The following is a 21,677-nucleotide window of genomic DNA, read 5'->3' as shown; positions in this document are numbered from 1 at the left end:
CACAGGGGACTGGACCAGACTCACAACCACGTCGTTGATCTGCAACACCCACGACCACGTGTTCACCCCCGAGGACACGATCAACACCTGTACATAGGTGTCATCTGCCTCATCTATTGGAGTAGAAGGTGCCATATGTCTATTAGTATATTTAAAGTCTATTGGCTACACGAGGGTCATTAAGATCACATATCACTCATACACCACATGACAAGAATAACTTAATAGTTAAAATAGGGATTAACGTAAACATTTAGTAAATATATACCTAATACCGTCAATGTAAATACACAGAGATACACACATCAGTGTACATTAATTCGTACACATTACCTAAAGCTGAAATGTACATTCTTGACCTCAGTCTAGAAAGTGACGACAGTCATATACATACATATATATATATATATATATATATATATATATATATATATATATATATATATATATATATATATATATATATATATATATATATATATATATATATAGCCTAACCCAAGTAAATATATTTTATATTTATTTACAGTAATTTACTACTAAACAAACACAGTGAAATATATTTTTTTCGTTAGGTTCAGAATGATTTTGGCGAAATTATTGCATACACAAATTTTCACTTGTCCTATATGGCAAGATGAGCGTTGCTATTTAAGCTAAGATCGCAAGTTCTGCCTATTCGGCACGACATATATATATATATATATATATATATATATATATATATATATATATATATATATATATATATATATATATATATATATCTTATCATGACTTACTGTAGTAGGTGAAGGGGCAGGCGAGGCTGGAGGGTTGCAGTAGGTGAAGCCAGTAATGTAAGGTGAAACCGGTTAAGTCAGGCAGGTGGTCAGAGTACTCCAGGTACTGTAGTGTCGCCGTCTGGTTAAACAACACCTGAAGATACAGCACTACATTATTATTATTATTATTATTATTATTATTATTATTATTATTATTATTATTATTATTATTATTATTATTATAATCATGGGGTGCGTCTGTGGGGGGACTGGAAGGTATTCAGGCTTAAAGGAGATGGACTGATTATATCGTCTTTACATATCTACTGCTTCTGCTGCCTCTGTACTCGACTGAAGAAGTCTACTGTGTAGCTGAAAGGTTTCAGAATAAAGATACCTAAGTGTTACACACGTGTCTTACTATCTTAGTAGTAAATTCAAGTGAAGTTGTGACAGCGTGAACAAGGTTCTCCAAAAATGACGCTTCTTCAGAATTTAGTGCTGATGAACCTTCAGTATGTTACCTTGTTTGAACCTTCAGTATGTTACCTTGTTTGAACCTTCAGTATGTTACCTTGTTTGAACCTTCAGTATGTTACCTTGTTTGAACCTTCAGTATGTTACCTTGTTTGAACCTTCAGTATGTTACCTTGTTTGAACCTTTAGTATGTTACCGTGTTTGAACCTTTAGTATGTTACCTTGTTTGAACCTTCAGTATGTTACCTTGTTTGAACCTTCAGTATGTTACCTTGTTTGAACCTTCAGTATGTTACCTTGTTTGAACCTTCAGTATGTTACCTTGTTTGAACCTTCAGTATGTTACCTTGTTTGAACCTTCAGTATGTTACCTTGTTTGAACCTTCAGTATGTTACCTTGTTTGAACCTTTAGTATGTTACCTTGTTTGAACCTTCAGTATGTTACCTTGTTTGAACCTTCAGTATGTTACCTTGTTTGAACCTTTAGTATGTTACCGTGTTTGAACCTTTAGTATGTTACCTTGTTTGAACCTTCAGTATGTTACCTTGTTTGAACCTTCAGTATGTTACCTTGTTTGAACCTTCAGTATGTTACCTTGTTTGAACCTTCAGTATGTTACCTTGTTTGAACCTTCAGTATGTTACCCTGTTTGAACCTTCAGTATGTTACCTTGTTTGAACCTTCAGTATGTTACCTTGTTTGAACCTTTAGTATGTTACCTTGTTTGAACCTTCAGTATGTTACCTTGTTTGAACCTTTAGTATGTTACCTTGTTTGAACCTTCAGTATGTTACCTTGTTTGAACCTTCAGTATGTTACCTTGTTTGAACCTTCAGTATGTTACCTTGTTTGAACCTTCAGTATGCTACCTTGTTTGAACCTTCAGTATGCTACCTTGTTTGAACCTTCAGTATGTTACCTTGTTTGAACCTTCAGTATGTTACCTTGTTTGAACCTTCAGTATGTTACCTTGTTTGAACCTTTAGTATGTTACCTTGTTTGAACCTTCAGTATGTTACCTTGTTTGAACCTTCAGTATGTTACCTTGTTTGAACCTTCAGTATGTTACCTTGTTTGAACCTTCAGTATGTTACCTTGTTTGAACCTTTAGTATGTTACCTTGTTTGAACCTTCAGTATGTTACCTTGTTTGAACCTTCAGTATGTTACCTTGTTTGAACCTTCAGTATGTTACCTTGTTTGAACCTTTAGTATGTTACCTTGTTTGAACCTTCAGTATGTTACCTTGTTTGAACCTTCAGTATATTACCTTGTTTGAACCTTCAGTATGTTACCTGAGTTGTTTGAACCTTCAGTATATTACCTTGTTTGAACCTTCAGTATGTTACCTGAGTTGTTTGAACCTTCCGTATATTACCTTGTTTGAACCTTGAGTATGTTACCTGAGTTGTTTGAACCTTAAGTATGTTACCTGAGTTGTTTGAACCTTGAGTATGTTACCTGAGTTGTTTGAACCTTCAGTATGTTACCTGAGTTGTTTGAACCTTCAGTATATTACCTTGTTTGAACCTTCAGTATATTACCTTGTTTGAACCTTCAGTATGTTACCTGAGTTGTTTGAACCTTCAGTATATTACCTTGTTTGAACCTTCAGTATATTACCTTGTTTGAACCTTCAGTATATTACCTTGTTTGAACCTTCAGTATGTTACCTTGTTTGAACCTTCAGTATGTTACCTTGTTTGAACCTTCAGTATGTTACCTTGTTTGAACCTTTAGTATGTTACCTTGTTTGAACCTTCAGTATGTTACCTTGTTTGAACCTTCAGTATGTTACCTTGTTTGAACCTTCAGTATGTTACCTTGTTTGAACCTTCAGTATGTTACCTTGTTTGAACCTTTAGTATGTTACCTTGTTTGAACCTTCAGTATGTTACCTTGTTTGAACCTTCAGTATGTTACCTTGTTTGAACCTTCAGTATGTTACCTTGTTTGAACCTTCAGTATGTTACCTTGTTTGAACCTTTAGTATGTTACCTTGTTTGAACCTTCAGTATGTTACCTGAGTTGTTTGAACCTTCAGTATATTACCTTGTTTGAACCTTCAGTATGTTACCTGAGTTGTTTGAACCTTCCGTATATTACCTTGTTTGAACGTTGAGTATGTTACCTGAGTTGTTTGAACCTTGAGTATGTTACCTGAGTTGTTTGAACCTTGAGTATGTTACCTGAGTTGTTTGAACCTTGAGTATGTTACCTGAGTTGTTTGAACCTTCAGTATATTACCTTGTTTGAACCTTCAGTATATTACCTTGTTTGAACCTTCAGTATGTTACCTGAGTTGTTTGAACCTTCAGTATATTACCTTGTTTGAACCTTCAGTATGTTACCTGAGTTGTTTGAACCTTCAGTATATTACCTTGTTTGAACCTTCAGTATGTTACCTGAGTTGTTTGAACCTTCAGTATATTACCTTGGTTGAACCTTCAGTATGTTACCTGAGTTGTTTGAACCTTCAGTATATTACCTTGGTTGAACCTTCAGTATATTACCTTGTTTGAACCTTCAGTATGTTACCTGAGTTGTTTGAACCTTCAGTATATTACCTTGGTTGAACCTTCAGTATGTTACCTGAGTTGTTTGAACCTTCAGTATATTACCTTGTTTGAACCGTCAGTATATTACCTTGTTTGAACCTTGAGTATGTTACCTGAGTTGTTTGAACCTTCAGTATATTACCTTGTTTGAACCTTCAGTATATTACCTTGTTTGAACCTTCAGTATGTTACCTGAGTTGTTTGAACCTTCAGTATATTACCTAGGTTGAACCTTCAGTATGTTACCTTGTTTGAACCTTTAGTACGTTACCTTGTTTGAACCTTCAGTATGTTACCTTGTTTGAACCTTCAGTATATTACCTTGTTAGAACCTTCAGTATATTACCTTGTTTGAACCTTCAGTATGTTACCTTGTTTGAACCTTCAGTATATTACCTTGTTAGAACCTTCAGTATATTACCTTGTTAGAACCTTCAGTATATTACCTTGTTTGAACCTTCAGTATGTTACCTGAGTTGTTTGAACCTACAGTATATTACCTTGTTTGAACCTTCAGTATATTACCTTGTTAGAACCTTCAGTATGTTACCTGAGTTGTTTGAACCTTCAGTATATTACCTGAGTTGTTTGAACCTTTAGTATGTTACGTGAGTTGTTTGAACCTTCAGTATATTACCTTGTTTGAACCTTCAGTATATTACCTTGTTTGAACCTTCAGTATGTTACCTGAATTGTTTGAACCTTCAGTATGTTACGTGAGTTGTTTGAACCTTCAGTATATTACCTTGTTTGAACCTTCAGTATGTTACCTGAATTGTTTGAACCTTCAGTATGTTACCTGAGTTGTTTGAACCTTCAGTATATTACCTTGTTTGAACCCTTAGTATGTTACCTGAGTTGTTTGAACCTTCAGTATGTTACCTGTGTTGTTTGAACCTTCAGTATGTTACGTGATTTGTTTGAATATCGCCTTCTTAATTCGTTGACTAACCAGTCTGACAAGACAGTATGTGTGCAGAATTCCTGAGAAGTCATCTGCTAGGAGTGACTTAACAAGATTAACATTAGAAGGCAGCTGGAGGTGAAGGGACTGAAGGTGGTCAGACAGTGACTCAGTTATATGCAGTATAATAATAATAATAATAATAATAATAATAATAATAATAATAATAATAATAATAATAATAATTCAATTCAATTCAATTCAAAAAGATCGACACCATGCCCAGCCCTTCTAGGGCAGGGTAGGTGCCTGAGCCCGAGCTTTCAGCTCACAAGACTGTCATTCCCATTAGTCCCCTTGGGGCGGGGATGGCAGACCAGAGAGGCCTAGCTTGTGGCGAGGCCTGGGGACAGTTGGTCCCAAAGATGAGGAGGTACTTGTGCCTCCTCCCATGGGAGACTTAGGTCTCAGACACTCCCTAAAGAGGGAGTCAAGGCCGGGCCACCACTTGGACAAGGCCCAGGCCGCGAGAACACCGGCGAATATTTAATAATAATAATAATAAATTCAATTCAAAGTTTATTCTCTATAAGGATTACAATGCTGATAATAATAATAATAATAATAATAATAATAATAATAATAATAATAATAATATATAGAAAGTCGCTTGTGATGCTGAACATTTCCCGCAAATTAGGTCAATTTTGTCCCAGGATTCCACATATCTGCAGTATACCAGGAGAGGATTTCGGGGGTCAACGCTCCCGCGGCCCGGTCTGTGACCAGACCTCATGGAGGATCAGAGCCTGATCAACCGGGCTGTTGCTGTTGGCCGCACGCAACCCAACGTACGAACCACAGCGAGGTACTGACTTTAGATGCCTGTCCAGCGCCTTCTTGAAGACAGTCAGGGGTATATTGGTAATCCCCCTTATGCATGCTGGGAGGCAATTGAACAGTCTTGGACCCCTGACACTTATTGTGTTGTCTCTTATCGTGCTAGTGACGCCCCTGCTTTTCACTGCGGGGATGTTGCATCGTCTGCCGAGTCTTTTGCTTTCATACAGAGTGATTTTCTTGTGTAAGTTCGGTACTAGTCCCTCTAGGATTTTGCAAGTGTATATAATCATGTATCTCTCCCTCCTGCGTTCTAGGTAGTACAAGTTTAGGAACTTCAAGCGCTCCCAGTAATTGAGGAGTTTTATCTCCGTTATGCGCGCCGTGAAGGTTCTCTGTACATTTTCTAGGTCAGCAATTTCACCTGCCTTGAAAGGTGCTGTTAGTGTGCAGCAATATTCCAGCCTAGATAGAACAAGCGACCTGAAGAGTGTCATCATGGGCTTGGCATCCCTAGTTTTGAAGGTTCTCATTATCCATCCTGTCATTTTTCTAGCAGATGCGATTGATACACTGTTATGGTCTTTGAAGGTGAGATCCTCTGACATGATCACTCCCAGGTCTTTTACATTAGTTTCTCGCTCTATTGTGTTTTTGGAATTTGTTTCATCCTCCGATATAGTTTTAATTTTCTCACGTTTTCCATATAGAAGTAATTGAAAATTTTCATCATTGAACTTCATATTGTTTTTTGCAGCCCATTTAAAGATTTGGATGATGTCTGCCTAGAGTCTTGCAGTGTCTTCAGTGGAGTACATTGTCATGCAAATTCGGGTGTCATCTGCATCCATATCTATGTCAGATATGAGGATGAAGAACAAGATAGGGGCGAGTACTGTGCCTTGTGGAACAGAGCTTTTCATCGTAGCCGCCTACTACTCTTTGTGTTCTGTTTGTTAGGAAATTATAGATCCATTTACCAGCTTTTCCTGTTATTCCTTCATCACGCATTTTGTGCGCTATTACACCATGGTCACACTTGTCGAAGGCTTTTGCAAAGTCTGTGTATACTGCATCTGCGTTTTATTTAACTTCTAGGCCCTTGTCATAGTGGTCCAGTAGTTGGGACAGACAGGAGCGACTTGCTCTAAACCAGTGTTGCCCTGGGTTGTGTAACTGATGGGTATCTAAATGGGCAGCGATCTTGCTTCTTAGAACCCTTTCAAAGATTTTTATGATGTGGGACGTTAACGCTAACGGTCTGTAGTTCTTTGCTATTGCTTTACTGCCACCTTTGAGGAGTGGGGCTATGTCTGTTGTTTTTAACAGCTGTGGGACGACCTCTGTGTCCATGCTCCTTCTCCATAGGATGTTAAAAGCACATGATAGGGGCTTCTTGCAGTTCTTGATGAACACGGAGTTCCATGAGTCTGGGCCTGGGACAGAGTGCATGGGCATGTCATGTATCGCCTTTTCGAAGTCATTTGGCGTCAAGATAACATCAGATAAGTTCGAGTCTACCAAATTCTGTCTCTCATAAAAAATTCATTTAGGTCATCGATTCTCAGTCTGGTTAGCGGCTTGCTAAAAACCGAGTCATACTGGGACTTCAGTAGCTCACTCATTTCCTTGCTGTCATCTGTGTAGGACCCATCTCGTTTAAGTAGGGGCCCAGTACTGGATGTTGTTCTCGACTTTGATTTGGCATAAGAAAGGAAATATTTTGGGTTTCTTTCAATTTCATTTATAGCTTTTAATTCTACCCGCGTATATAACTCCTGTAAGATTCCTTTACCTTTAGTTCGATGTTTTTTATTTCTCTGACCAGTATCTCCCTACGTATTACAGATATATTAGTCTCTTTTGGCCGCTCTGTTATCCTTTGCCTTCGTCTGTATAGGGAACGCCTTTCTCTTTCTAGTTTACATCTCCTTTTCCTTAAAGGAATATGCCTTGAGCATACCTCGACTGCCACAGAGTTAATTTGTTCTAGACATAGGGTAGGATCCGTGTTTCTTAGAATATCTTTCCAGTTTATATCATTTAGGACTTTGTTTGCTTGGTCCCACCTTATGAAGTTGAATTTGGTGAAGGTTTCCTCGTGACTGATCACATTTAGTCGGTCTGGGGTCCCGCACATACATGTCTCAACCTCTCATTGTTAGTGAAGATGAGGTCCAGCATATTCTCCAATCTTGTAGGCTCTATTATTTGCTGGTTTAAGGTGAATTTGGTGCAGAGATTTAAAAGCTCGTTTGTGTGCGAGTTTTCATCTGAGCTGCCTCCGGGGGTTATCTCTGCTGCAACATTATTTGCTACATTCCTCCATTTTAGGTAGCTTAGGTTGAAATCCCCCAGGAGTAAGATGGTGGTTGAGGGCAGGAGCTGGAAGATTTTCCAGACAGTGATCAATTTTCAAAAGCTGTTCCTGGAATTGTTGGGAAGTTGCATCCGGAGGCTTGTATACAACCACAATGGCTAGGTTTTGGTTCTCGATAATATACACTTGGAAAATCCTAGAGGAATTAGAACTAAACTTGCACACGAAAGTCACTCCCTATGAAAGCAAAACACTGGGCAGGAGATGCAACATTCCTCCAATGAAAAGCAGGGGCGCCACGATTACACTGAGAGACAACACAATAAGTGCCAGGGACCCAAGACTGTTCAACTGCCTCCCAGCATACATAAGGGGGATTACCAATATACCCCTGACTGTCCTCAAGAAGGCACTTGACACAGGCACCTAAAGTCAGTACCTGACCAGTCGGGCTGTGGTTCGTACGTCAGTTCATGTGCGGTCACCAGTAACAGCCTGGTTGATCAGGCCCTGATCCACCACGAGGCCTGGTCTCAGACAGTGCCGCGGGGGCGTTAACCACCGAAACACTCTCCAGGTATACACCAGTCACTAGCACCCAGGCACCTATTTTACTCCCAGGTGAACAGGGACATCAGGTGTCTTGTAAGAGTAATTATATATGACATTAATGAGAGTGTATAGTGCCCTTCTATGTGCATTTTGAAGTGTTAATAAAGTCTAGTAGGATTGTAGAAATTGTTGATAATGTTAATGTGACTGCAGAATAAACAGTGTCTCGACGGGACCATCTTATGTATAGTCTTCTATAATTTTATTACATGTTTTGAAAAATTAGCGCCTCTTTTTTTTCATGAACATGTGCACAACTGATCCCCCAAAAATTGTACAATTTCTGGATTATGACAAAGAACTCGGCCACTGTCTGAATGTTGTACACACAGGGGGGGCTCTGGTGGCTCTCGCTTCACACGGCGAGGGCCTGGGTTCGATTCCCAGCCAGAGTAGAAACATTGGACGTGTTTCTTTCCACCTGTTGTCTATGTTCCCCATCAGTAAAATGGGTACCTGGGTGTTAGTAGACTGGTGTGGGTCGCATCCTGGGACACTGACCTAAGGAGGCCTGGTCACAGACCGGGCCGCGGGGGCGTTGACCCCCGGAACTCTCTCCAGGTAAACACCAGGTAGGTAAACAGTCAGCTAATGTTCAGTTTAACCTGTGAACGAAACAGTGAACATACAACGTTTGTAGAACTTCTTTTCTGAACTCCTACAGCCTGACACTACAGCAGCACAGCCTGACACTACAGCAGCACAGCCTGACACTACAGCAGCACAGCCTGACACTACAGCAGCACAGCCTGACACTACAGCAGCACAGCCTGACACTACAGCAGCACTGTCCAATACACATGTTTTTATCTGTGTATCGGAGAGAATTTTCATCCAGAGCATCTGCTGTTATCAAACTGAGAAGTGACTCATGAACGTCCGCATTATACGGACACAGTACCACTACAGATATGTTTTTTTTTTTTTTTGATACCTTTTATTTTCGTCAGCAAATAGAGCTAAATGCTTCGCTGATCGAACGAGAAGCTGTGTTCATCGTGGTTTGTCTGTAGATTTTAGAGATGAAGTGCAGGTCTTGTTTTGGTTTCGTGATCTGTAGCAAATTTGAGGCTTAAGCTGAGGGCTTCAGTTTCTGTACTCGACAGTGGACGAGATGAAAGATTTTAAATAATTTCAGGTTTTTCCAGTTTTTTCCACTGACGGTTTTCGCAGAGCTTGGAGTTTCCGAGTGAACCTGTCGAGTACAGAAACCGAAGCCCTCAGCTTAAGCCTCAAATTTGCTATAGGAGTTACGAAGCCGAAACAAGACCTCCACTTCATCGCTAAAAAGTACAAACACAATAGCTCCGACTTACAAAAAGACTATCTGCAACACATTATTTCATTCGTCATCTCAACACAGCTCCCCAGTCCTACCTCGACGTTACATCACTGTACTTAAAACTTTAGTAGAAGACACAAACATCAGAGTCAACACCGCTGATAAAGGAGGTGGTGTCTTAATCTTGAACAACGACAACGGGGGCAAAAATGATTCCAGATGCTTCAACGTTCCTGCTTTCCAGCACAAACTCAACCAGGTCGAGCACTCAGCCCCTCAGTCCAGTTTATGCTAGAAGAAATCGACGACGTTCTTTCTTTCCCTGATGTTCTTCTCTGCGAAGCTGACTACGAACTTCTTTTTAAAGTCTACCAACAACATGATCTCTTTTCTCACCACGACACCAAAAGTAAACGTGACGTAATCATGCCCTCCTAATTTGTAATAGTGAATGAATTCCTTGAGGAAGAATGCTCTTTCATCGAACAAATATTTTTTAAGCTTGACTATCCTCATCCTTCCGGGTCTGTTCGACAGTGTTGTGGGAGGAGGCGGTTGCGTAGGGGCGTCGTTGCAGGAGAGTCCAGCAGGTGAAACAAACCATACCACGGGTGGGGATAGAACCCGCGATCAGAGAGTCTCAAAACTCCAGACCGTCGCGTTAGCCAGTGGACCAGCTAGCCACAATAAGAGTTTTGAGACTCTCTGATCGCGGATTCTATCCCCACCCGTGGAATGGTTTGTTTGCAATCGTGTCATTACGATTTCGTGAGTCCAGCTGAGTGGGCACACAGCTCCCTTCTTCGTCGCTCGACAATATGCGCTGAGGTCATGAACCCAAGCTGAAGGGATGACAGGGCAGCACACCTTCTGTATCTTGCAGTCAAGAACCTGAGGACGTTGCTGCTGATCATCGCCTGTCACCCGCCGCCTCGATAAAAACATTATGACACTCCCCCCTATGGGGGAGCCACTGCTGAGTCACCACATGGAGAAGACTCGATCAGAACCCGTCCTGGCCAACCTACCTGTGCCTGTACTCAGTTTCGTAGGATCTTGGAATCATCACTCATCTATATATCCAATTCAGCTCACACACTGAGGCCCGTGGTTCAATCCCTGGTACGGGTGGAAACATTAAGATGTGTTTCCTTAAGACACCTGCTGTCCATGTTCACCTAACAGTAAAATAAGTACTCGAGTATTAGTTAAAAACATAAGAGAGAATGAACACTGCAGCAGGTCTACTGGCCTATGCGAGGAAGGTCCAAGTCTCCTACCGGCTTAAGCCAGTGCCCTAACCTAGTTAGGACTAATGTGAGTCACATCCTGGGGACAAAATTGACCGAATTTGCAGGAAATGCCCAGCATATCAAGGGGCTTTCTATATAGTAGTATGTCACTGATGTCAACTATGGTCTGTATACCTTGTACATGTACTGGTAGAAATAAAGACATTATTATTATTATTATTATTATTATTATTATTATTATTATTATTATTATTATTACTGAACCCCTTACCAGGAAACTTTTTCATGATTATTCTACATAGCAACAAACCTACTTGCCTATTCTTGCAGGCCTTTCTCGGATCCAACCTCTGATTAGCATTCTCCACCTGACTCCACGTCACTATACTGTATTGGTGTATATTTTTCCATCGTCTGGGTATTTTATACCATTTATTTCCAATATATGCAAGTTAAAGATTAAGACACTTATGCAACATATGGGAATCTTTATTAAGGAAACGTTTCGCCACACAGTGGCTTCATCAGTCCAACACAAAGCAGAGAGGAGTAAGAAGAGGAGGAATTTGAGGTAATCAGTCCCTCAGCCTGGAATCGATGTGCTCAGTCTATCAGTCTTGTAGAAAGCACAGCATATAGCCGAAGTGGCTTATATACTGTAGACAGGTGAGTCGAAGCAGGAGGCGAAACGTTTCCTTAATAAAGATTCCCATATATTGCATAAGTGTCTCAATCTTGTCTGTTTTCAAAACCATTTATCACATATACAAGTTCATCGCGGTATCGGGTATTGAGAGAATAACTCAGTAGTAGTAATGGTGCTGATAAGTAAGGCTGACTGCAACAGTTAGGTATCTTTATTGTGAAACGTTTCGTCTACACAGTACAGAAGAGTTATGAAGACGAAGTAATCAATGCATACCCTTGAAGACGTAGTTCTGAGGTGGTCAGTCCCTCAACCTGAAAAAGACTACTGTGTAGGCGAAACGTTTCAGAATAAATACACCTAACTGTTGCACAAGTGTCTTACAAGTGACCTGACTAGGTTGGGTGCTTTGGCTTAAGCCGGTAGGAGACTTGGACCTGCCTCGCATGGGCCAGTAGGCCTTCTGCAGTGTTCCTTCGTTCTTATGTTCTTATGTTCTTACTTATCAACATGTCGGTATTGTATATTATTATCATATTCAATAATGTTGCTAGAACTACCTACAATATGTTAGGTATCAGTACACATGTTCAACTAGTAAGAAATTCTTCTGTGGCAACGTTTCGCTCTCCAGGATCCTTTTCAAGCTTAATAAAGCACCAGCAGAGCGAAACCTTGCCGCAATAATGTCTCATTAGTCGCACATGTGTTCTTTTTTTGTATTGCTTTTTGTATGAACACCTGGTATATGAACATCTGGTATACGAACACCTGGTATACGAACATCTGGTATACGAACACCTGGTATACGAACACCTGGTATACGAACACCTTGTATACGAACACCTGGTATACGAACACCTGGTATACGAACACCTGGTATACGAACACCTTGTATACGAACACCTGGTATACGAACACCTGGTATACGAACACCTGGTATACGAACATCTGGTATACGAACACCTGGTATACGAACACCTGGTATACGAACACCTGGTATACGAACACCTGGTATACGAACATCTGGTATACGAACATCTGGTATACGAACATCTGGTATACGAACATCTGGTATACGAACATCTGGTATATGAACATCTGGTATACGAACATCTGGTATACGAACATCTGGTATATGAACATCTGGTATACGAACATCTGGTATACGAACATCTGGTATATGCAGAGATTTATACCTGATTTACACCTAAGAATGATGAATGAGACACTTATGCAACACTTGGGTTTATTTATTGTGGAAACGTTTCGCTAGCCAGTGTCTTCATCAGTCCAATACAGAGAAGATACCTGAGTGTTGCTCAAGTGTTTCAGTCATCATCTTGTCAGTTCTCTGAACCATTTGTCTACATATGATGCTTTCCAGGGCATAGTTCTAGCTGCTCAGTCAAATTATGTTCCAAATAGGGAAATCAGATCAAACAAAAATGATCCTAAATGGATGAACAATAGATTAAAATATCTGATTGGTCAAAAGAGAGGCATATATAGGCAAATCAAAAGAGGAGAGGGGCAATTAAGAAATCGATATATTCAGTTAAAGAGAGAAATAAAAAAGGGAATTAGAAAAGCAAAAAGAGATTATGAGGTTAAAGTTGCAAAAGAATCGAAGATTAACCCAAAAGGATTCTTTCAGGTATACAGAAGTAAGAGCAGGGACAAGATAGGCCCACTCAAAAGTTCCTCGGGTCAGCTCACTGACAGTGATAAGGAAATGTGTAGAATTTTTAACACATACTTCCTCTCAGTTTTTACACAGGAGGATACCAGCGATATTCCAGTAATGATAAATTATGTAGAACAGGACGATAATAAACTGTGCACTATTAGGGTCACAAGTGACATGGTCCTTAGGCAAATAGATAAATTAAAACCTAACAAATCCCCAGGCCCTGATGAACTGTATGCAAGGGTTCTAAAGGAATGTAAAGAGGAGCTTAGCACACCTTTGGCTAATCTTTTCAACATATCACTACAAACTGGCATGGTGCCAGATAAGTGGAAAATGGCAAATGTGATACCTATTTTCAAAACAGGTGACAGGTCCTTAGCTTCGAACTATAGACCAATAAGCCTAACCTCCATAGTGGGAAAATTTATGGAATCAATAATTGCCGGGGCAGTTCGTAGCCATCTTGAAAAGCATAAATTAATCAACGAATCTCAGCATGGTTTTACAAAGGGGCGTTCCTGCCTTACGAATTTATTAACTTTTTTTACTAAGGTATTTGAGGAGGTAGATCATGGTAATGAATATGATATTGTGTATATGGACTTCAGTAAGGCTTTTGACAGGGTCCCACATCAGAGACTATTGAGGAAAATTAAAGCACATGGAATAGGAGGAGAAATTTTTTCCTGGATAGAGGCATGGTTGACAAATAGGCAGCAGAGAGTTTGCATAAATGGGGAGAAATCAGAGTGGGGAAGCGTCACGAGCGGTGTTCCACAGGGGTCAGTGTTGGGCCCCCTGCTGTTCACAATCTACATAAACGACATAGATGAGGGCATAAAGAGCGACATCGGCAAGTTTGCCGATGACACCAAAATAGGCAGTCGAATTCATTCTGACGAGGACATTCGAGCACTCCAGGAAGATTTGAATAGACTGATGCAGTGGTCGGAGAAGTGGCAGATGCAGTTTAATATAGACAAATGCAAAGTTCTAAATGTTGGACAGGACAATAACCATGCCACATATAAACTAAATAATGTAGATCTTAATATTACGGATTGCGAAAAAGATTTAGGAGTTCTGGTTAGCAGTAATCTGAAACCAAGACAACAGTGCATAAGTGTTCGCAATAAAGCTAATAGAATCCTTGGCTTCATATCAAGAAGCATAAATAATAGGAGTCCTCAGGTTGTTCTTCAACTCTATACATCCTTGGTTAGGCCTCATTTAGATTATGCTGCACAGTTTTGGTCACCGTATTACAGAATGGATATAAATTCTCTGGAAAATGTACAAAGGAGGATGACAAAGATGATCCCATGTATCAGAAACCTTCCCTATGAGGATAGACTAAGGGCCCTGAAACTGCACTCTCTAGAAAGACGTAGAATTAGGGGGGATATGATTGAGGTGTATAAATGGAAGACAGGAATAAATAAAGGGGATGTAAATAGTGTGCTGAAAATATCTAGCCTAGACAGGACTCGCAGCAATGGTTTTAAGTTGGAAAAATTCAGATTCAGGAAGGATATAGGAAAGTACTGGTTTGGTAATAGAGTTGTGGATGAGTGGAACAAACTCCCAAGTACCGTTATAGAGGCCAGAACGTTGTGTAGCTTTAAAAATAGGTTGGATAAATACATGAGTAGATGTGGGTGGGTGTGAGTTAGACCTGATAGCTTGTGCTAACAGGTCGGTTGCCGTGTTCCTCCCTTAAGTCAATGTGACCTGACCTGACTAGGTTGGGTACATTGGCTTAAGCCGGTAGGAGACTTGGACCTGCCTCGCATGGGCCAGTAGGCCTTCTGCAGTGTTCCTTCGTTCTTATGTTCTTATGTTCTTATATCTAAGAGTGAAATAAATGACCATTTTTATCACAAGGGGGGGGGGGGGTTGAGGGGGAGCTTTTGAAGGCTGAAGGAACTGATGGAAGATAGAGGCATGTGTGTGTGTGGGAATCAGTCAGGTTGCAACACTAGGGTTGAAAACAGTAAATGTTTAAAAGACATTCATCATAAAGTTACAAATAAAGACAAAGGATCAGGTCAGCAAAAAAAGGGAGAGACTAGCTCCCTTAAGGTTTACTATACTAATAGCAGGAGTTTAAGAAATAAGATAAATGAGCTAAGATTAAATGCAAGTGCAGGAAACATAGATATTATTGCTATAACAGAGACCTGACTCAATCTGAAAGATAGAGTCTATAAATTATTCCACACTGATAGGGTCGATAGGAAGGGTGGTGGAGTAGCGATGTCCAAGATAATTTAAATTGTTGTGTTAGACAGGATATAAAATTAGAAGCGTCAGCCATTGAATCTGTTTGGTAATAGCTTCTCGAGGGCCGTGAAAAGCTAATCTTGGGTGGGATTTACAGGGCCCCAAACCTTGAAAGGGAGTACGGTAAACTTCTATGGGACGAAATTCGTCCCATAGAAGATAGGCATCTACATACGAAAATGTTGTGCTAATAGAAGTTTTTAACTTTAGACAAACTGACTGGAAGAATTTTACAGGAAATTTAGAGTCAAGTGACTTTCTTGATACGATTCAGGATTGTTTTTTAAAATAGTTTGTGACAGAACCAACTAGAGGAAATAACCTGCTTGAATTGGTTCTTGCCAGTAGGAAAACACTAATTAATAGTCTTGAGGTTAATGGTGAGCTTGGGGAAAGTGATCACAAATCACTCAGTTTTAATATATCATGGAATTACCCTAAAATTGTCAATCAAGTCTCTGTCCCTGACTTCTGCTTGGCTGATTTCATAGGACTGAGAAAATACCTGGGTGGGCTGAACTGGCATGACCTGACTATGGGTCAGGTAGGTGGTGATGGTTGCCGATATGACGTTTTCCAGAGCATAGTTCTAACTGTTCAGACAACTTATGTTCCAAATAGGGAAATCAGATCAAACAAAAATGATCCTAAATGGATGAACTATAGATTGAAACATCTCATTGGTCAAAAGAGAGGCATATATAGGCAAATCAAAAGAGGAGAGATGCAGTTAAGAAATCGATATATTCAGCTAAAGAGAGAAATAAAAAAGGGAATAAGAAAAGCAAAAAGAGATTGTGAGGTTAAAGCTGCAAGAGAATCGACGACTAACCCAAAAGGATTTTTTCAAGTATACAGATGTAAGATTAGGGACAAGATAGGACCATTCAAAAGTCACTCGGGTCAGCGGTCAGCTCACTGACAGTGATAAGGAAATGTGTAGAATTTTTAACGCTTACTTCCTGTGTCTTCATGTGTTTTAATTTCATCATTCACTTACTTCCTCTCAATTTTTACGCAGGAACATACTAGCGATATTCCAGAAATAATAAATTATGTAGAAGATAAGATTTCGTTCGGATTTTTAACCCCGGAGGGTTAGCCATCCAGGATAACCCAAGAAAGTCAGTGCGCCATCGAGGACTGTCTAACTTATTTCCATTGTGGTCCTCAATCTTGTCCCCCAGGATGCGACCCTCACCAGTCGACTAACACCCAGGTACCTATTTGCTGCTAGGTGACAGGACAACAGGTGTAAGGAAACGTGTCGGAATGTTTCCACCCGCCGGGAATGGAATCCTGGCCCTCCGTGTGTGAAGCGGGAGCTTTAGCCACCAGGCCACACGATTAGGGTCACAAGTGACATGGTCCTTAGACAAATAAATAAGTTAAAACCTAACAAATCTCCGGCCCCTGATGAAGAGGAGCTTAACAAACCTTTGGCTAAACTTTTCAACATATCACTATAAACTGGCATGGTGCCAGATAAGTGGAAAATGACAAATGTAATACCTACTTTCAAGGCAGGTGACAGGTCCTTAGCTTCAAACTATAGACCAATAAGCCTTACCTCCATAGTGGGAAAATTTATGGAATCAATAACTGCGGAGGCAATTCGTAACCATCTTGAAAAGCATAAATTAATCAACGAATCTCAGCATGGTTTTACAAAAGGGCGTTCATGCCTTACGAATTTATTAACTTTTTTCACTAAGATATTTGAGGAGGTAGATCATGGTAATGAATATGATATTGTGTATATGGACTTCTGAGTACGATGCATGCTTGACAAATAGGCAGCAGAGAGTTTGCATAAATGGGGAGAAATCAGAATTGGGAAGCGTCACGAGCGGTGTACCACGGGGGTCAGTGTTGGGCCCCTTGTAGTTCACGATCTACATAAATAACATTGTTTCATACTATGGAACAATACTCTTCTCCAGACTGAGGGACTGACCACCTCAAAACTTTAAGGGTGATGGACTGATTACATCGTCTTCAAGTATCTTCTGCTTCTATCAACTTTTCTGTACTTGACTGAAGAAGCCTACTGTGTAGGCGAAACGTTTCACAATAAAGATACCTAACTGTTGCATATGTGTCTTACCTAACAACCTGTCGGTATTTTATACCATTTTAATGTTCAATCTGTCAGACACTGCAACACAAGGGTATCTTGGTACAGACCTGCAATCAACTTCGACAACTTCCACTAGTGAGAGGGGCTGGATTTGAGAGGGACCTGACTTCTCAACATCTGAGTTCTTACCTCTCCTAGTGGGCTACGTCTCACCTCTTGGCGCTATAAAAGCTCCATTCTGTCACTTCATCTCCATATTGTTTCATACTATGGAACAATACTCTTCTCCAGACTGAGGGACTGACCACCTCAAAACTTTAAGGGTGATGGACTGATTACATCGTCTTCAAGTATCTTCTGCTTCTATCAACTTTTCTGTACTTGACTGAAGAAGCCTACTGTGTAGGCGAAACGTTTCACAATAAAGATACCTAACTGTTGCATATGTGTCTTACCTAACAACACTCCAGGATGATTTGAATAGATTGATGCAGTGGTCGGAGAAGTGGCAGATGCAGTTTAATATAGACAAATGCAAAGTTCTAAACATTGGACAAGAAAATAACCATGCCACATATAAACTAAATAATGTAAATCTTAATATTACTGATTGCGTAAAGGATTTGGGAGTTCTGGTTAGCAGTAATCTAAAACCAAGACAACAGTGCATAAGTGTTCGCAATAAAGCGAACAGAATCCTTGGCTTCATATCAACAAACATAAATAATAGAAGTCCTCATGTTGTTCTTCAACTCTATACATCCTTGGTTAGGCCTCATCTAGATTATGCTGCACAGTTCTGGTCACCGTATTACAGAATGGATATAAATGCTCTGGAAAACATACAGAGGAGGATGACAAAGTTGATCCCTTGTATCAGAAATCTTCCCTATGAGGATAGACTGAAGCCCTGAATCTTCACTCTCTAGAAAGGCGTAGAATTAGGGGGGATATGATTGAGGTGTATAAATGGAAGACAGGAATAAATAAAGGGGGATGTAAATAGCATACTAAAAATATTTAGTCAAAACAGGACTCACAGGAATGGTTTCAAGTTGGAAAAATTAAGATTCGGGAAGGATATAGGAAAGCACTGGTTTTGTAATAGAGTTGTGGATGAGTGGAACAAACTCCCAAGTACAGTTATAGAGGCTAAAACGTTGTGTAATTTTAAAAATAGGTTAGATAAATACATGAGTGGGTGTGGGTGGGTGTGAATTAGACCTGGCTAGTTTCTGCTACTAGGTCAGATGCCGTGAACGTGACCTGACCTAACTAGGTTAGGGCATTGGCTTAAGCTGGTAGGAGACTTGGACCTGCCTCGCATGGGCCAGTAGGCCTGCTGCAGTGTTCCTTCTTTCTTAAATAACAAAAAAAGGCACAATACCGTGATTGGAACGATACACAAATAACCCGCACATAAAAGAAAGAAGCTTACGACGATGTTTCGGTCCGACTTGGACCATTTACAAAGTCACACTGTGACTTTGTAAATGGTTTAGAAAGACACGTAAGCAAACACTATAACATATTTATTAGAAAACGTTTCGGTCCTGGAACCTTGATCACTTCTAACATACAGAGGTAGAAAGACATTATATATATAGGCGGAGAGTGAGATGTGACGCACGTGACCTGAGGAATGTCAGGTCACGTGCGTCACACCTCACTCTCCGCCTATATATATAATGTCTTTCTACCTCTGTATGTTAGAAGTGATCAAGGTTCCAGGACCGAAACGTTTTCTAATAAATATGTTATAGTGTTTGCTTACGTGTCTTTCTAAACCAACTTGTCGGTATTTATTACCAAGGTTTATACCACTTTGTAAATGGTCCAAGTCGGACCGAAACGTCGTCGTAAGCTTCTCTCTTTTATGTGCGGGTTATTTGTGTTTCCTTCTTTCTTATGTTCTTATGTATGGGGGCTAAAGCCCCCTATGGCCCCCCCTCCCACGACCTCACTACGTTTTTTCCTTATGACTGTTCTAAATTATGAAGCCTAACTCTTCTAAAGGTTGAGGGACTGACAACCTCAAAACTACGTCTTTAAGGGTGATGGACTGATTACATCGTCTTTACATCTCTACTGCTTCTGTTGTCTCCTCTGTACTCGACTGAAGAATGAACATTAAAATGGTATAAAATACCGACAGGTTGTTAGGTAAGACACATATGCAACAGTTAGGTATCTTTATTTCGAAACGTTTCGCCTACACAGTAGGCTTTTTCAGTCGAGTACAGAAAAGTTGATAGAAGCAGAAGAGACTTGAAGACGATGTAATCAGTCCATCACCCTTAAAGTTTTGAGGTGGTCAGTCCCTCAGTCTGGAGAAGAGCATTGTTCCATAGTCTGAAACAATATCAACTTTTCTGTACTCGACTGAAGAAGCCTACTGTGTAGGCGAAACGTTTCGAAATAAATATACCTAACTGTTGCACATGTGTCTTATTTATCAACTTGTTATTTTATACCTTTGTCATATTCCTTGTTTTTATTTTGACGTCATCGTGTTTACAGGCTATAAGGTGCTGTATTATCTCAGTTCATTTAAAGGTTAAAGGTCAGTTTTAACTAAGGTATGGAGATAAATGGTATAAAATACCGACACTATGGAAGTAAACACATGTGTAGTGTAATGCGATCCTTTACTGAGTACGTTTCGCCCACACAGTGGACTTTATCAAGTCACAAACAGATCTTAATACTTAGGAATTCTTCGCTTGCCTAATTCTTGGGCACGACCTACTTCCACTTTAGGCGAAACGTTTCCTCATTAAAGATACCCAAGAGTTGCACATGTGTCTAATTTATCAATCAGATCTAAGATATACTATCCACAACCAGCCTCAACTCATTTCCAAACCCAGGCTTGAAGTACCCCAGGATGCTACCCACAACACACGACTAACACTCAAACCACGGTACTCAGTACCCATTAGTGCTAAGTTTACGGGGCCCCGTGACCTGGTGTGGGTGGCATCCTGGGGGACAATATTGAGGACCCCAATGGAAATAAGACAGACAGTTGATAAATTAGACACCTGTGCAACACCTGGGTATCTTTAATGAGGAAACGTTTCGTCAGCCAGTGGCTTCTTCAGTCCAATACAGAGAAGAACTGTGAAAGATGAGGAAGAGAATGAGGTAATCAGTCCCTCAGCCGCCTGGAGTCGAAGTGAACACATCAGCTCCAGACAAGCCTACTAACATTAAATAATAAGACTTAAGATTCCAGCCACTACTACAACAACAAAACTTTCACTCAGTTGAGTAATTTCGAGCATGAGTACTTACCTTTGAGAATGCTGGAGCACAGGTTAAGTCCTCATCCTCCCTCGGGTATAAGAAGGAGCACTTCACGCTGCCCGTAACCATCACCATCACAACAACAACAACAACAACACACCACCTCGTCATGTTGCTGTTCAACATACACACTAGCCTAGGGTAACCTTAATGACCTATACGAAGGTTATTATCTGTGACCTGGTAGTCCTGTCAGGAAACAGGACAAGACTAGTGAGGTTGCCGGGTCGACAAATGTAAGACAACACAGATGCAAGTTTCTCAAATTAAACTGGAATGATGGGTGGAAAACTGGTAGGAGATGCGGAGGGATGGGAGACACAGTGCTAAGTGGAGACTGGATCCTCCTCACAGTCAACAGGTTCCACCCCTGGCAGGTAGCCAAGCTACAAGGTCAGCCACAAAAAATCTGAGCGGGTCGTTCACTCCTGACGCAGTTGCGTTGAGTGAATACTGGCGTAAGGTTAGAACATAAGAACTTAAGACTGGATTAACACTGCAGAAGGCCTACTGGCCCATACAAGACAAGTCCTTATCAAAACCACCACTACCTTGAGGTTCCTAAACCTGTATTCCCTGGAACGCAGGAGGGAGAGATACATGATTATATACACCTGGAAAATCCTAGAGGGACTAGTACCGAACTTGCACACG

General features: G+C 40.4%; 1 protein-coding gene across 1 annotated transcript in view; it reads right to left on the bottom strand.

Moving 5' to 3' along the window:
• b6 (pentraxin-related protein b6) overlaps positions 1–21,377 on the bottom strand; it is a 27,818-nt gene extending 6,441 nt beyond the window's left edge. The window contains exons 1-3 of the mRNA XM_070103518.1: positions 21,012–21,377; positions 783–918; positions 1–113 (exon numbers count right to left, since the gene is read on the bottom strand). The exon at positions 1–113 is cut by the window's left edge and continues 108 nt beyond it. Of these exons, the coding sequence (XP_069959619.1) occupies positions 1–113; positions 783–918; positions 21,012–21,149 (387 nt within the window). The 5' untranslated portion in view covers positions 21,150–21,377. The remainder of the gene's footprint in view (positions 114–782; positions 919–21,011) is intronic.
• Positions 21,378–21,677: the final 300 nt, after the last annotated feature.

The sequence above is a fragment of the Cherax quadricarinatus genome, chromosome 85, assembly GCF_038502225.1.
Source record: "Cherax quadricarinatus isolate ZL_2023a chromosome 85, ASM3850222v1, whole genome shotgun sequence".
Classification (NCBI taxonomy): domain Eukaryota; kingdom Metazoa; phylum Arthropoda; class Malacostraca; order Decapoda; family Parastacidae; genus Cherax; species Cherax quadricarinatus.
The sequence above is the reverse complement of the archived record's forward strand: the minus strand, read 5'-3'. Positions and strand labels throughout refer to the sequence as shown.